The sequence below is a fragment of the Polistes canadensis genome, unplaced genomic scaffold (assembly GCF_001313835.1).
Source record: "Polistes canadensis isolate GaletaPanama2010 unplaced genomic scaffold, ASM131383v1 scaffold_130, whole genome shotgun sequence".
Classification (NCBI taxonomy): domain Eukaryota; kingdom Metazoa; phylum Arthropoda; class Insecta; order Hymenoptera; family Vespidae; genus Polistes; species Polistes canadensis.
Window position 1 is genome coordinate 302525 of NW_014569677.1, and position 15507 is coordinate 318031.

The 15507-nt window shown below is 40.1% G+C and overlaps 1 protein-coding gene across 6 annotated transcripts in view; it reads left to right on the forward strand.

Moving 5' to 3' along the window:
• Window positions 1–15507, forward strand: part of LOC106788244 (roundabout homolog 2) — a 208369-nt gene that overhangs the window by 122502 nt on the left and 70360 nt on the right. For all 6 annotated transcript variants that reach the window (XM_014751341.1, XM_014751344.1, XM_014751343.1 and 3 more), the window contains one exon: window positions 5951–6292. In XM_014751341.1, the coding sequence (XP_014606827.1) occupies window positions 5951–6292 (342 nt within the window). The remainder of the gene's footprint in view (window positions 1–5950; window positions 6293–15507) is intronic.

Consider the following 15507-nt stretch of genomic DNA (forward strand, 5'->3'; position numbering starts at 1 on the left):
TTCATTGTCTCTCTCTCTCTCTCTCTCTCTCTCTCTCTCTCTCTCTCTCTCTCTCTCTCACACATTTTTTCTTCATTCCACTCGAAAATCGAGACTATATCGAAGGAAAAAGAGTGTGTATGCCACACACGCCTTTGCTTCGTATTTTCGTTATATCTCGCGTATAAATCTGAGCTAGAGAGAAAGAGGGAACTAGGGAAAATTGCAAGGGCAGCCGGAGGGAAACGGAATTGTATATCGGATCGAGATTTTTCGTGACTCGAAAATCAAATTTCCAAGGCTGCTGCTCGCACGTATTTCAGCTCGAGCCAAAAGTAAATAACTGATTGTCCGATACAACTCGGACGCTCGATGCGACCAACTCTGTTTCATCTTTCAACAAATTATTAAGATATATACTTTTTTCGTCTTTCGACGAATGGATTCGAAAAATTACGAAAGAAAAAATATAGCTATTAAAAAAAAATAATAAGATTTGGCTCTTCTTTCTTTTTAACGAACTTTCTTTCGACGTGCGCACCTGTTGCGCCCTTGTTGCGCATCGGGAACCGCGACATTTCTTTTCTCTCTCTTTTTTTGTTCCTATTTATTTGGAATTCGTTTCGATCACCGATGATACCGATTGATCCGAAGCCTGCTGAACTTTTAACGAGAATCGTACCTATCAATCCTCGAACCATTCTACTATTTCCACATTCATTTCTATTTTAATATTGAATTTTATGGATTGAAATAGTAGTATTAATCAATGTTGAATTGTATCGGGTGTCGAAGATTTTACTCGAATGATGAAAAATGTGTCGAGATTTGTTTTCGTTAAATAACAATATGCAACGTTATTTACAAGTATATTTTACATTGTATTCGTGTTGTAATTGCTCGCGAGATCTTCTTCTTGCGAGATGCAATGTGATTTCTGGAGATCACTGACCTAGAATTACAGTTCGTAGCTTGCAACTCCCTTGTGCTTCTTGCGCTATGTTCTACGACTGTTTCATATCGTGAGCTCGGATTGTTCTTGTTCGAAGGGAGTTGTATGCATCTCACTCGAAGGACCAGAATTGTGCATCTCGTCCGATTCTCTCAAAGACTTGTATTGCTTTGATAAACGATGATTTGAGATGAGTGCATGATCGTTTCGACATAGGGAAAAGGAAACTTGGGTGTTTCCCCTGAAATATAGTGTGTTTCCAAGAGAAAACAGATTGCATTTATTTTCATATTTTTACAAATAATTGTAAGCAAATGAACGTATCGTCTTATACGCGAAATTGCCAGATGCTAAATGGAGATACGTAGATTAAATTTGAGAAAAATATTAAACGTTATTGCAAAAAAAAATAATCGATAATCTTTTAAGGAAAATTTGTCTAGAAGTAATCACCGATGACGATAGAATTAGTCGAACACGACGAGTCATCGGACCACTCGGGATCTCGTTTATTTACTGGTTGCTCCTTTATCGGAAGTAAAACATCGAGCTTTCTTCTTCTTCTTAGATCGAAGCCAGTTTCCTGGAGTATTCAGTCCTACCAAACTTTTCTCCAAACTTTTTGTCCCCCATTTCTATTATCAATTTGACGTATCTTGTTACCGTGTATTCACGACGTGAATATTTAACGCGAAAAGATTTCGCTTTGAAATCATCTTAATCATTCTCGTTTAATACAAGATCCGATGAATACACAAGAACTTACATAAATAATTCTTTTAAATAATATAAATATTTTTCTCAACTTTGATATTTAGACAAAGTAACTTAGCTCGTTAATGGTTAGTTTAATAAAAAGAGCGATAACGTTTGTTGAAAGTGAAGGAATCCTTGGAAAAGGCGATTGCGTTAAAGATGCTTTCACCGATAAAATAACGCGAGAAAAGGGTTCATAAGCTCTTAGAGAGAGAGAGAGAGAGAGAGAGCAAGTAGAAGGGGGTATCTTTCGGGCGAGAAGGAGGAATCTTCGGTTTATTGACAGTTCGGAGCAATCTGGATAGTTATTGGCGGCGACGACGACATCCACCAGCAGACGAAGGGTCGATTGTCCTGAGTAGTTTCCCACGGCCAATTGGATTACCTTCGATGGCTGGTTTTACTCTCTGAAGAACATCCCCGTCGTCGTTCTACCAGCTTGGCTTAAGCTTAGGTCATATAACTTCGCTTCGTATCTTTATGACTTATTTGTCAGTCCGCGTGGTCGCTCGATTAAATCTTTATCGAAAAGTTTTCGGAAAGCTTTTTCTTATCGTAAACGTCTTATCTTATAATCGCAGCGAGCAGCAGCAACGCAAAGGGAACACTCGTTCTTACGTTTCCGAGATAAAAGTCGCTTATTAAATGAATGCAATTGGTGTCCTTTTAAGGTTTTGCTTGCCACCCATTTTTTTGCTCCTGGTGCTTCCTCCCTCCTCCCTATTTTAAAGCCTTTTATCGCGAACAGATATTACATGCGTACCGCAAAACTACTTAAGGAGAGGAAGACGCCTCGTTAAGTCGTAAACGTTGCGGCGCTTAAACGGCTTTCAAAAACATTCCAGGTCCCGCGTAGAAACGGAATTGCTGAGACTTGCCGTGCATATTTAACGTTTCCTTCGAGCTTCTCGGATGCTTCTGGGAGTACTAGGAGAGAGAGAGAGAGAGAGAGAGAGAGAGAGAGAGAGAGAGAGAGAGAGAGAGAAAGAGAGATGACACCCTTTCCCTCGGCACTGGTATGCCATTTTCTCTCGTTCGTGTCGGCTTTGCAAAATGCATTTTTCGAAATCTTCCTCCTTCCTTTTCTTTTATTTTTTCTCTCTTTTTTATCTTAGACGCCGATGACCTCGTCACCGTTGGAAAAGTCGGATTTCTCCGCGCACTTTTGCTCGCATTCTCCCAAGTACCAATCATGATAATTCCGAGACGAACTAAATCTTATATATCTCTGAATATTATAAAATGTGCTATTCTCCATCGAAACTTATTTTAAGAATACTTACTCGATTTGTTCGACATTTCGAAGAAAATGGCACTAGACGTCGCAAAGAATGCTTCGTCTTTAAGCGTACGTGTGTGTATGTGTTTCTATGGAGACAGGACAAAGATAGGAAAGAAATAGCGGAAGGGATAGAGAGAGAAGTTCCGTAGTAATTTCTCGCAACGACATTAACTATCGTGGCTTACCTCTTACTCTCTGGAGCCTTATATCTAATTAGACGATACGTCGTTTCTCTTGAGAAATCGAGTGGTTCCCTTTATAAATTAGCTTCCAACGTGGTGGTGTACGTGTATATATTCGTTCGAAGCTTCGAAGTTAACCGTTTAAAATTCCAATAACAGTCGGTCCAATGTTTCCAGCAAAACGCAATAAAGGAAAGACTCTGTAGAGGCTTTAAATTTCCTATGATCGCTTTAGCCGATTTCGCGAGCGAAACACAAGGAGAGAAAGAGAGAGTGTGAGTTTGGATTATTATGAAATTTTACGAGCTATAGGCATCATAGGGTCGATGTAGGGCTCGCAATGTCGTAGGTAGGTGTCCCAGTAGCAAAGGGTACGACGCCACGTGCGCGAAATGCCACCTCCGCCATTTTCTTGGCGTCCAAACGGTGAACGTTCTTGCCGTTATGTTTCCGTATTAACACCTGCTGTATCTCGCTCCTGCTATTCTTTCTCCCTTATTTTTTATTTTTATCCATTTACGTAGACGAGCACACACGCGCACCGTACTTCCCAAAACGAATTTCATTGGGAATCATACGTTACGAGAACGCGAGGTATTTTCCTTTTACTCGAAAGGAGCGACGATGAGATTACGTTTGGAAATCCTCCAAGATCGAGAGCAGAAAACGTTTTTTGGAAATTAAACCACGGTACGTAAACGGTCGCCGTCGTTAAGAAACTCTTTGGCGTACTTTCAAAGGATTATTTATTCGTAATTCCTTTTGATCGTAGGTTTTGCTTTTCATGTTATATCTATTTTATGCATATCATATGTGTATATATAGATAGATTAGCTTTTCGAAAAAGGTCTCGCTTCATGCGACGCATTCGGTATTAGCAGGTTGCACGTGTTCAACGCTATTCGAACATATTTATACTAACTCCGTAGATCGGAAAATATATTTCCATTTTGCCTACAGGAAGAACATTCTTCGAAAGCCGCCTCCCATTGAAATCTGTCTCTAATGCCATCCAGATCTTCACCGTATGTTTCCTGAAATTTCAAGGGAGATCGTATGTTTGCGAGGGGAATATATAGCCGGGAGTATGAAAACCTTCTTTTCCTTCAAATTCTTCTCTATCTCTTTCTCTATCTTCACTATGGATTCGCGATCGTGTTACACGCGGATTTGGAATCCTTCCAAGAGGCCAACTTGGTGATTTTTCGACTCAAAATTGAAGCGAAAAGTGTATGCAAAGTAAACACAGATTTTCTTGAGATTCCTCTATCCAACGTTTTCGCTATTCAACGAGAAGAGTATCGCGAGACGATATAAAAAGGAGCATTCGCGTATACGTGCACGCGTATATATACGTAAATACGTACGTATGTGTTAGTCGTAGGCGTAAATGTATTTTTTCTAGTTCTTCTACTTTTTTTTTTTTCTCTTACCACGTACTTAATGTATCTTAAGATTTCTTTCTTAAGAAAAAATGTATGGAAATGACGTCGCTTATATGAAAATGATATGCGCATCTCTCCAGAGAATATATTTGCCGTTGAGTTTCGTCGACGAAAAAAAACCTAATCGAACGAAGAGAGAGAGAGAGAGAGAGAGAGAGAGAGAGAGAGAGAGAGAGAGAGAAAGAGAGAAAAGGCAAGATACGCAAAAGAAACCAATCGTGTCTAAGATTCTTTTCAACTTATAGAATGCAGATACACGTTTTGTATATTCAAGGGAAGAGACAAATACTGAAAGAAAGAGAGAGAGAGAGAGAAAGAGATCTTTCCTACTGGGAATATTCGAAGGAAATTGCCAGTACGGAAAGCGATCGAGGCAGAAGAACAAAAAAGAAAGAGAACATTCGCGTTGGTTATGCGCCAGGATTCTCATTCGATATTTGATGGGAAATGCTTATTTCAATGGAAAGACAATTGTCTATATTCTGTTTCAATTTCAACGTATCGAAAGAAAAACTTTTGACGCAAAGTACAAACGTGTCATTTTCCACGAAAGATTATTTGAAATGCATTAATAAATTAATCGAATATCGTGAATGATTTTAGAAAAAATTCCTCTTTTATTCGTCATTTTATTCGCCATTTTATTCGTTATTAAGACGCAATTTGAGTGATTCTTATTTGACGAAGGGGACAAGTCCCAGGAGACTCCTGGTAAGAAGTTAGTGGCTTATCGTCGAGAGAGAGAGAGAGAGAGAGAGTGCCTACGCAGAGTTGAACGTTGAACAAGTAGTCTTTACTTTAATCATTCCTTCTTCTTCCCCTTCGGCTCGATAAAAAGTTATGAAAAAAAATGGAAGGAAGATTCCGTGAAGTTGGGCGAGAAGGTTAGCCGGCACTCTCTTTCCCATGGGTGCTTTCAATCCGGAACGAACGGCTAAACTACCGCGCGAAACAAGAAAAGCAGCCGTCTAGAAAGTTAAGCTACGTCGTGTTGTAGTTCTCGTAAAGGAGCGGCCCGCATTTTGTAAGAGCCGCGTGCGTTCAGCAAATTGCGATCCGCCTTTACGCGTTCCAAGATGCCGGATGCATGCTCTTGGGAATCCTCTTAAAGATCCGTTTGAAAGGATCTTTTCGTTTCGTAAAGATTCAGAGAAACTTCAACAATCAAGCGTGCTCCCAATGTCTACGATCATTTTTAATATCTAATAGTACCTTTTCGATAGTTATGCAATAGGTCGTTACCTTGGGAGAGGCCCCACTTAAAAGGATGATCGAAGAAAATAGCGAAGTTTCGATCCCGCGTTATCGGGGATGAAATCAGGGCTCGAGTAACTTGCTCGGATTACTGTTACAGAAGCACCTCGGGGGACGTACCTGCTAATAGATGGGCGCAGACTCGATCCAGGAAACCAGTTCGTGCCTGTTAAGGAAGGCTCCGAACTGACGCTGGAATGCGCCGCCGAGGGTGGAAACCCGCCACCGGTTTTGGCATGGGGCATGATGCTATCCCAAGCCACTTTGGATGGTCCCGAACAACCACCGGATAACCTCACGGTCTTACCTTCGACGTCCGCCAGACACAGCGGAGCTCACCTGAAAGTCTATAGGGGTCACCACAACGCCACCATCGTTTGCGTGGCTCGTCACATCACTCTCACTTTGCCGATGAACGCTAGCATATTGCTAGACGTTCAGTGTGAGTATGCCATATATTAATATAGATTTTTTTTCTCGTCTTTCGTCCGTTTCTTTTTCCGATAAATTTTCCTCCGAATTCAACTCGTTAAAGTAAGATTGCCGTTAAGAAAAAAATATCTATTCACTCTGGCAAAACTTGAAACGTCGGGTTTCTCATCCAAAAGCTCTCGTAATTTGTTTCCTCCGAAAGCTTAGTTCGAGACGACATTGTCTTCTTTTCCGTAAAAAACGGACTGGGGGCCGGGTGGGAAGTAAAATTCGCACTTTTTGAAAGTAGACTTAATTTAAGAGACGACGGTCCTTTTGCAGACAGGAAGCGTAATAAGTCGTACCATTCCGTAGGACAGTAGTTAGGATTTCAGCGATATTAGATCTAGGAAAACGGTAGTCGTTCGCACCATGGAAACGAGCTAGATCATTCCTCAGGGAGAGAAAGAGAAGAAAGAGAAAGATATACGAGCGGCAGGACAATGAGAGTAAAACGGACCATCGAAATTGAAATATAAATTTAATTAAGTTAAATATTCGGCGAGGTTGTATTTCTCGCGTTAAACGACTATTCCGAAGAGTATTAACGCCGAGAGGATAAGAAGAAGAAGAAGAAGAAGAAGAAGAAGAAAGAAAAATAACGCGAGGGATGACACGTTGCAAGCTCTGCTAAAGAAATAAAAGTTTGCGGTTGTACGTGCGTGGTAACCATCATCGTGTATTATGCAACACCGCTATAGTTTAGATTTTCTCTTTCTGCCTTCTTTGCCAAGAGGAAGGCTAAAATCCGCGTCTGCGACGTTATACTTTCCTCTCCCCCCGCCTCTCGGTTGGCTCGACTTTCTGAAGGAGTCCAAACTCCAGGCAGTTTTCGCGGAAAAGTCCGAGGAACGAGGGATTAACTCTACCGCACGAACAAAAACGGTTGGGAGCGTGCAAGTACGTCTCCTCCTCCTCCACCTCTTTCTTTCTTTTTCTACTCTTCTCGCATGACTTTCTTCCTCTTTCTTCTTTTCTCCGCCTTAGAAGCAGGAGGAATCCACGACGTTCCTCCTTTACTTTCGCGTAGTCTCCGTGATTCTTCTCTTTCTGTGGGTTAAGAGAGAAACTTGTCTATAGCATGGCAGCCCAAGAATATGCATTAGTGGATAGCGCTTGCTTGCTTGCTTCCTTGCTTGCTTGCTTGCTTGCTTCCTTGCTTGCTTGTTTTCTTATTCTTTACACTTTTTTCTTCATTTTTCTTTCCCTTACTTCTTCTTCTTCTTCTTCATTCTTGGTCGTCTGTTTGCCAGATTCAAGAGTATCGCGTCAGAGCGTATAGTCCTTGTCCAAGATTATACGCTTACCAGGAGCTTTTCTACCATTTCCTTGTAGTACTCTTCCATTCTTCTTTCAGGATATACGAGTGCGAGCTTTGCAGTTGGTGCACAATGTAAAAGATTCCTCTACCGCGTCATGCGAAACTTTCTATACGTTCGATCTGGCTCGACCTACTTTTTCCATCCCAAGTCGGAGATAAGAGTGATGCGAAGTGCTTCCTCCTTTCTCTTTTTATTTTTCTTACGAACAATCTAACAATGCATTCCTAATGCAGTTTACAAATTCTCATTTTACTTTGATAATCGCGTAACAGGAGAATAAGCTCCTGAAAAAAGAATTAAATTGAAGTAGTTTTTTTGATTCCAGGCTCAATTCGTCAAACAACTTTAGCTACCTCGAAGATATTTCTTCGATAAGGTCAATATTTTGTCGAATATATTTAGTCGAATATATTAAGCACATCCGGTATACAGCGTCGCCTTGAATGATACGGGCACGAGCAACCAAACTCGTCGAGATCTCGGGAGATGCAAATTTTCTACACGAATAACTGGCAGCATCGAAAGATCCTCCACGTAGATATGCGGGTGTCGTCGAAAGAGAGTGACGAAGGATGAACTAGGGAAGAAAGTAAACTTTCTCTTCCTCTCTTGGTCGTTACGTTACTTCTTTCGGTCAATTTTTCTTCGTTTTTTTTCTTACTTTTTCTTTCTCGAACACATCCTTGTCGTTCTAAGAATGTAGACATAGAACAGGATTATCCATGCGACACCTGAACGAGCAAATTTTACACTCGACCGAATATTAAAGAGATCTCTTCGTAATCTTTGAAGATATTTTCTCGAGTACTACGCAAGTAATCCGACCTATATATTCCCTTACGTAACGAAAAAACAAGTATCTAGTAGGCTTTCTATGGTATACATCTTTGAACAAACGTATTTCATAGGTCCACCGTTAATTAATGGTAATCACTCTTTTGTTCGATTATAATTTGAGTTCTGCTTTGACGAACGGCGCAATTAGTTTCTATAGCAATTGTTAATATTAGCTTGTATAATTACAATATTATACGATACGTATAATAGACAATGAAATCCCGAAATTCGAATCATTCGTTTTTGATCGATCGTGTATAGACTAATTGTTAGAATTAGATTAAAGCTATGTGAAATATATATTCGAATGTAATAGATTTTCATCCATAATACGTAGCAATAAACATCTTGCAATTAACTTTATTTTCATTAATCGTAAATCGTTCGGTTTGACGTTACAGCTCTTCCTTGTAATTTAATCCCGTGTCGTTTTTTCCGCATATCGATCCACGCATATATTTAAGATATAAGTAAATAATCGTTTTTTCGGAATCAGTTCAAATCGTTCATTTATCGTAGTGTTTTAGCAATATTACGGTAATTCGATCAAAAATTTATATTCGAGAATCTATTCGGTGTTTCTTAAAATACGCGAAATATCAACAGGTTGTTGATTTCCTATCCGGTTCTCTGCTTATTTATTTAATCTTTGGTCAGGTATTATGGGCGATATTGGAGTCCCATATATGTTAATTAAAGAAAACCAATGATGGAATCGTTTTATGGTTTGCGCGTTAAAGAGAAATAGAAAAAAATAGTCTACAAAGTGACCATTTGAAGATAAATTATATTAGAAATACGTTTTTACGTTATGCACACGGCAAAGGGAATGAATCTTATTCCGTGATAGGATTCGGTTCCGAGACTACTTGAAATTGTATGCTCTTTGAAGTATTTTGCTTTTAATGAATGAAAAAGAAGGAAGGATCGTTCCGTAAAAAAGAATCTCCATCGAATAAGGTATTCGCGAGAAGGAATGTTCGAAATACGACAAAGGGAATCGTTGCTTTATCGACGAAGACGCTGATTCGCGGTTCGCTTGACGAGAAAAAAAGATTAAAGCGAGGAAAAGAAAACCCCTAGAAATTTGTATGTTTGCCTCACTTTGCGCCAAATAAATTATTCGAATAAATTATTACGTAGTATCGTCTTAGGTCTTATCAATTAAATAGAACATTCATTTGATATTCTACGCTGGTCTTTGAAATTTCATATTTTATAACTCGATAAGAAGAAAGAGAGAGCATTTTTCATTACGCTACGAATACTTTTATTTCCAAATATTGCGAATACACAGCGACGCACGTTCTCGTCGGATAGCATTTTCTCATCAAATAACGCGTTCATCCGAATCCTTCCTGATATCGTACTTTCATTCGAATTCCAGAAGATGCTTTGTATTATTCGATAATGAAGTCATTGCCACGGAAATTCAAGTTGGTTGCTTTTAATTAGACCAACATACCGTTACAATAAGTGTTATCTTCTTTCCCATATTTTTTCTTTACAATCCAACAATATTTTTCCTATTTTCTTTATCAATCATCCATCGATTGGGTGGGAAAAATCATCGTTGGAAATAAGTGGCTCTTGTGCGAAGTCGTTATACGTATACGAACGAAAAAGAGACAGGTACGAGGATGAAAGGAAACGCGCGTAAAAGTATATAAGTACCTACAAATCGATATTACATTCCTACTTATCTGGGTATCCGTCCAATTATTTAAATTGCGAATTCTGAAGTTTTCCAAGAGTAAAAGTACGTCGCGTAAAGTGGAACGAGAGCGTGGATACGTGTGTAATCGGAACTACGCTAGTTTCCATAGTATATTTTCAAGAGACGCGAAACACAATTAACATCGAATTTATCGCGAGGTAAAATTAGTAAAAGTTGTATGCTCGAGATGTAACACCTCGTAGGTAAGGTACTTGTAGCTAAATAGATGTTGCAACCACGCATACCTGTACGCATCGGGAGAATTAGTTGGAATTTGTTGGTTCAGTGAATTTATCATCTATCCACAGAACGGATGAAAGGCATACGTATAATTACGTTCCCCTTTGTAACGTACTCGAGGGCGCGAAAAGCCTCGGCACGAATGACACCGATATCTCTCTTTTTCAAAGGGACGAGAAATTCATCTGCCCTTCATTTTTTTAAATTTCCCCTTTTCAACGTGGCAGCTATCACCGAAAAAAAGCTACGTCTATCATATATACTCGGTCTTACCGTGTTCATCGTCTTTACGCGCATGCGTTGTGTTGGCAAGGTACTATACGTTGGCGTATAGGTAAGCAGTATGTATTTGATCTATTCGACGGGAATAGGGTTTCTCTTCGCATCTTTCGATCTCGCGGTTCATGAAAGCTTTCTACGGCTGTGGAGTCCTCCTTGTCGTCCTTGTCGCCTGTCTTCAACGAAACCCGACGAGTAAAAATTCAAATATCTATCGACTCTTACATATATATTTACTTATATACACACAGAGGGAAAAAGGTATCTTTGATATTCATGTTCCAGGTAATCTCGATTTTTCCTTTAACCGAGATTCACCGCAAAAGTATTCTTCAATTTGAAGCAACACCCCTATTGGTTATTATTATTCAAATATGATACATTTTCATTTTTATCAACATCCTTGCGCAATTTTACCTTTTCATTCGTACGATAACGTCGTACGTTAATGGAACAATTTCTACTATCGAAATGCTTTGGTTTATGCTTTTTTTGTTTTTTAGTTTCGCGCGCAGGAAAATGAAAGATAGCGTATTTAACAGAAACGGGATTCGACGAAGGCCACGGTTATCGTCTCTTCTGTACAATTTACTTTCGAAGAAGGAGAGGAAACTTTAGGATTCCTATCTTTTCTTCGTAACGTGGCGCGAAGTATGTTGGTAAGAAGTTAGTTTTCCATACGTTGCAAGTTTCTCTATCCTTATTCTCTTTCTCTTTCTCTTTATCTAACTATTCAAGATTCTAAAATCCGGAGCTTTCGACTTTGAGAACACGCGTCATATTAGTTTCCTTAACTTCTACTTCGAAGACGTTTTAATGGAAAAGGTAGGAAGGATTTCTGGTCGGAGCATGATTGTTCCTGATGGTATCAGCAGAGCGAACTTTCTCTCGTAGAAATTCAACAACGCGTTCCGTTTCATCCACGACGTTTCGCGATCATTCCTCGAATCTACCCCCCTTTATTTCTTTCAACTTAAAATGAAGAACCTTTTGTTTGCGATTGCATCCTCCTATCTAACATCTTTCTCTCATTATTTAAATACATACGATTGATGTCGCATAAAGTCAATGAGTATAATTATTAACTCCAAACTCCAAGGAATTCTATTAATGAAATTCGCGAGAAGTTCGTCAGGATCGAATCGTCGTAAGAAATTGAAGAAAAAGCGTTACTCGCGAGGAAAACTAAACGAGACAATGGAGTCGCGAGGATGAAACGAAAAGTTTGAACGAACAGAAGAGAGAAGAGATTTCGCGACAATGCAACGTCATCCTCTTTGAATCTTTGCTCTTGCGTTCTATCGCGAATACGCATCAATGTCATGTTTGCCCTTCCTTCTTTGCTTCCTCCTAGGTTCACCTTAAAGTATCCACGGGATGCACTTGCTTACCAAACTAAAGTTCTTCTTCTCGTCGCGCGATGTTCCCCATTCACGTTGTCCTCTCGTACCACCTCTCAATCAATCATGTTCAAATCTAACACCCGTTGCTTCGCGAATCGTTTATTCGAAGCTGAACACCTAAAGTGAAATGGAAGAAAAGAGAGAGAGAGAGAGAGAGAGAGAGAGAGAAAACGTGAAATACCTTTTCTATCTTCTTCTATGGTATATGGATATTGTATATAGCGCGGTGTGTTAAGACGTTTTATTTCAAGATCAAAGTACTTATTAACTGTTAAATTGCATCTTCTTTCAACTATTATTTTCTACGATGAATCTTTGTCGATTTCCATTGGAAAAGAATTGTTCTTGCTTGAAAAATATGGGAAATCAATACTCGACGGTGTGTGTGGCGTATTCGCGATGATTTCAATGAACCTGAAATGGTATCTTTCGTTTCGAAGGAAAAGAAGAGTACAATCAGTGATGAGAATTCGATAAGAGAATGGGTACGAAGAGAGAGAGAGAGAGTAAAGATAACACAGAGACAAAGTTGGATCGATTATTAATTTTACGGTTAATGATAGAGATGGGATCGATGCTCTTAACAGATATTTCACAAGGGAATCTAACCGGGAAGAGTCTTTGTTGCATTCAATCGGTAAAGAGAGAGAGAGAGAGAGACAGCTGATCGGACTGTATCCTCTTGCGTAGACTTTAGATCGCAAACCTGTTAAAGGCTATTTTCCTTCGGGATTTAACCGATGCCGTTTAACAATGGACAGAGTAATAATGGGATGGGAATAACAGGTGTGCTTGCAATCTTGCACCAGAGGATATTATATTCGAATGTCTACAGATCTCTACAATGCCTCAGTGATTTATACCGGTCATACATAGAAACGCGATCGTGCGTATGCATAAGCATACTATCATCCAGTTTGCGCGTAAAGAGATATGGCGAGATAACTATAAAGATAGATAGAGAGAGAGAGAGAGAGAGAGAGAGAGAGAGAGAGAGAGAGAGAGAGAGAGAGAGAGAGAGAGAGAGAAGTTCGTGCGTTGATAAAAGACGATAAATATGTCTCGTCATCGAACAAGGGGAGAAAGAGTAATCATTATTTCCGTAGAAAATAATCTAACGTATTACATTACCTGAAATAGAACCCGACACCCATTGTCTTCCATTATTATAATATTCAAGGTATTAAGGAATTTTCAAAGGAGCCCACTTCTCGTGAGAACTTAAGACGGCAGAATGATAGATGTAACGGCCTATTATTTAAGCATTCTCTTAATGGAAAAATATTATCCTATTAAACTAAATATATCAACGCTTGGAGTAAATGAAAAATCTAAATACTGATTGAACATTCTTATTATCGAGGTTTAAATTGTCGTAACATCATTCAATGCTACGTAGACGTTATCCGGATTGAACAATTTAATTAACAGCAACGAGGTCGACTCCAGTCGATAAATCGTCGAGTCAGCACGCACTACGGATTTGCACGTAGTCGAACGTGACGAGTCGAGCGATTAGAAGAGAGGGCGGAGAGAGGGTGGAGGGAGGGTGGAAAGAGGATAAGGTCCTAACGCGTAAGTCGCGATCGACAGTAATTAAATTACAAAAGACGTTTCTCGAAGCAAGCGTACCTATTGAGCAATAGCTAGCAAAAGAGAAGAGGAATTGGAAATAACGAAGACCATGGTCGATTGCTAAAACCACGGAAACCACGCGGGGCCGACGTCGGAATCGTCGATGGTCATCGTTGACTTAGGAAACGTGTCTTCGTGGAAGAGGCATTAACGATCTGCTTTCATGCTTTGCCGAATCTCGTACCTCGTGAACCAGCAACCGGAAGTGGACGACCAACGAAGGACGTGGAAATTGGTCGAGAGAACAATTTCTATTATCGGTGAATGTCGTTCACTATCACCACCACCACCACCACCACCACCACCACTCCTGTATCCTCCTCATTCTGGTTCGTTTTGTAACGTGGAGAGGTTAGTAAGACCTCGTGCATGAGTTTGCCGATCACGTCAGCGTTCGGAACTTGGTGAGCTTTGGTACGTGCTATTTCTCGAGGCTTCCCTTCCGCCCCCCCCCCACCCAGAGTCCTGGGACTGGTAATTGATTTACAAGCTTTGCTTCGGGACCACCATCGAGACGATAGGGGTGACCGAACATAGAAAGCAAGAAGAATCGATCCATGGACACGTTTCATCGCCGAGCCTTCTCTCTCTCTCTCTCTCCCTCTCTCCTTCCTTGTCTTTCTATTTCCAATCGAATAAATCTCGGAAGAGAAATAAAAAGAGAGAGAGAGAGGAGAGAGTACGCAGTCTTTCTTTGCGGTCAATCTCGTACGTGCTATCGCGTTTACCATTGATCCAAAGCGAGATCATTTCAGCCAGATTTCAAAACGACCATTTATGTGTAAAAATAATTGCATTTTGTATCTTTGAACAAGGCTCTAGCGAATGTTCCTATTTTATTCTCTCGTTAGAAAGAAATGAAGCATTATTTGGTTAGCAAGAAGTCGCTAAGATTGACCGATAAATTAAGATGATTTTCTTGAATGAATATTAGATCACTTAAAGTACTATAATACGACTGCTATTCGATGAATCGATCTTTTTCTTTGACGACTTAACTTCTTTGGAAGAAACGGACTGTGAGAGTGATCCCTCGCGATCGCTATAACTATCATTACTATCACTACCGTTGAACATTTTGACTATCGACGGAAGAGGGATATCTCCTTCGGCATCTCGGGATTAAATGAAAGAGAAGATTGGCTATAGACTATCCGACAGAGATGAAATGAATTTTCAATGGAGCTTGGGATCGAAGGTTTGTTCCGAGGAGAACAGAGTAAGGGAAGAAAAGGGAACGAAGATCTTTTCTTTCCTTTCCGCTACCTGCCGCTTTTTTTTCCCCCTCTTTATCGTAACATTACCATTGTTCGGTGAAGTTTCTACCGCTCGTAGCATTTTTCCTATGACGAATAAAAGAAGAAAAGGGGCAAATAAAGGAGATGGTGAATTTTGTAGAGAAAAGTAACGAAGATCACTCTACTCTCGACGATGTTTAACGGGTATTGGCCTCTTTTGGCCCGGAGACAACTCTCGCTAATCCCCCTTTATCCGGAATAACGTAACTTTGCGTTCCACTCGAGAATATCTTAGTGCCGTGTAACGTCTCGTCGCGGCAACCATCCAAGCAGTCTCCTTTCCCCGTTTGCTTTTATTTTTCTCTTTTCTCTCCGTTATACCCTTTCCACCAGTCCCTTTTACTCGAATGAACACCAAAGGATTTCGGCACGAGTATAGTATCACCGAGTACGAAATTCATTCGGCCGCGACTCTTCCAACGAGACCAAATTCCGGCCAACTTGAAAATCGGGCC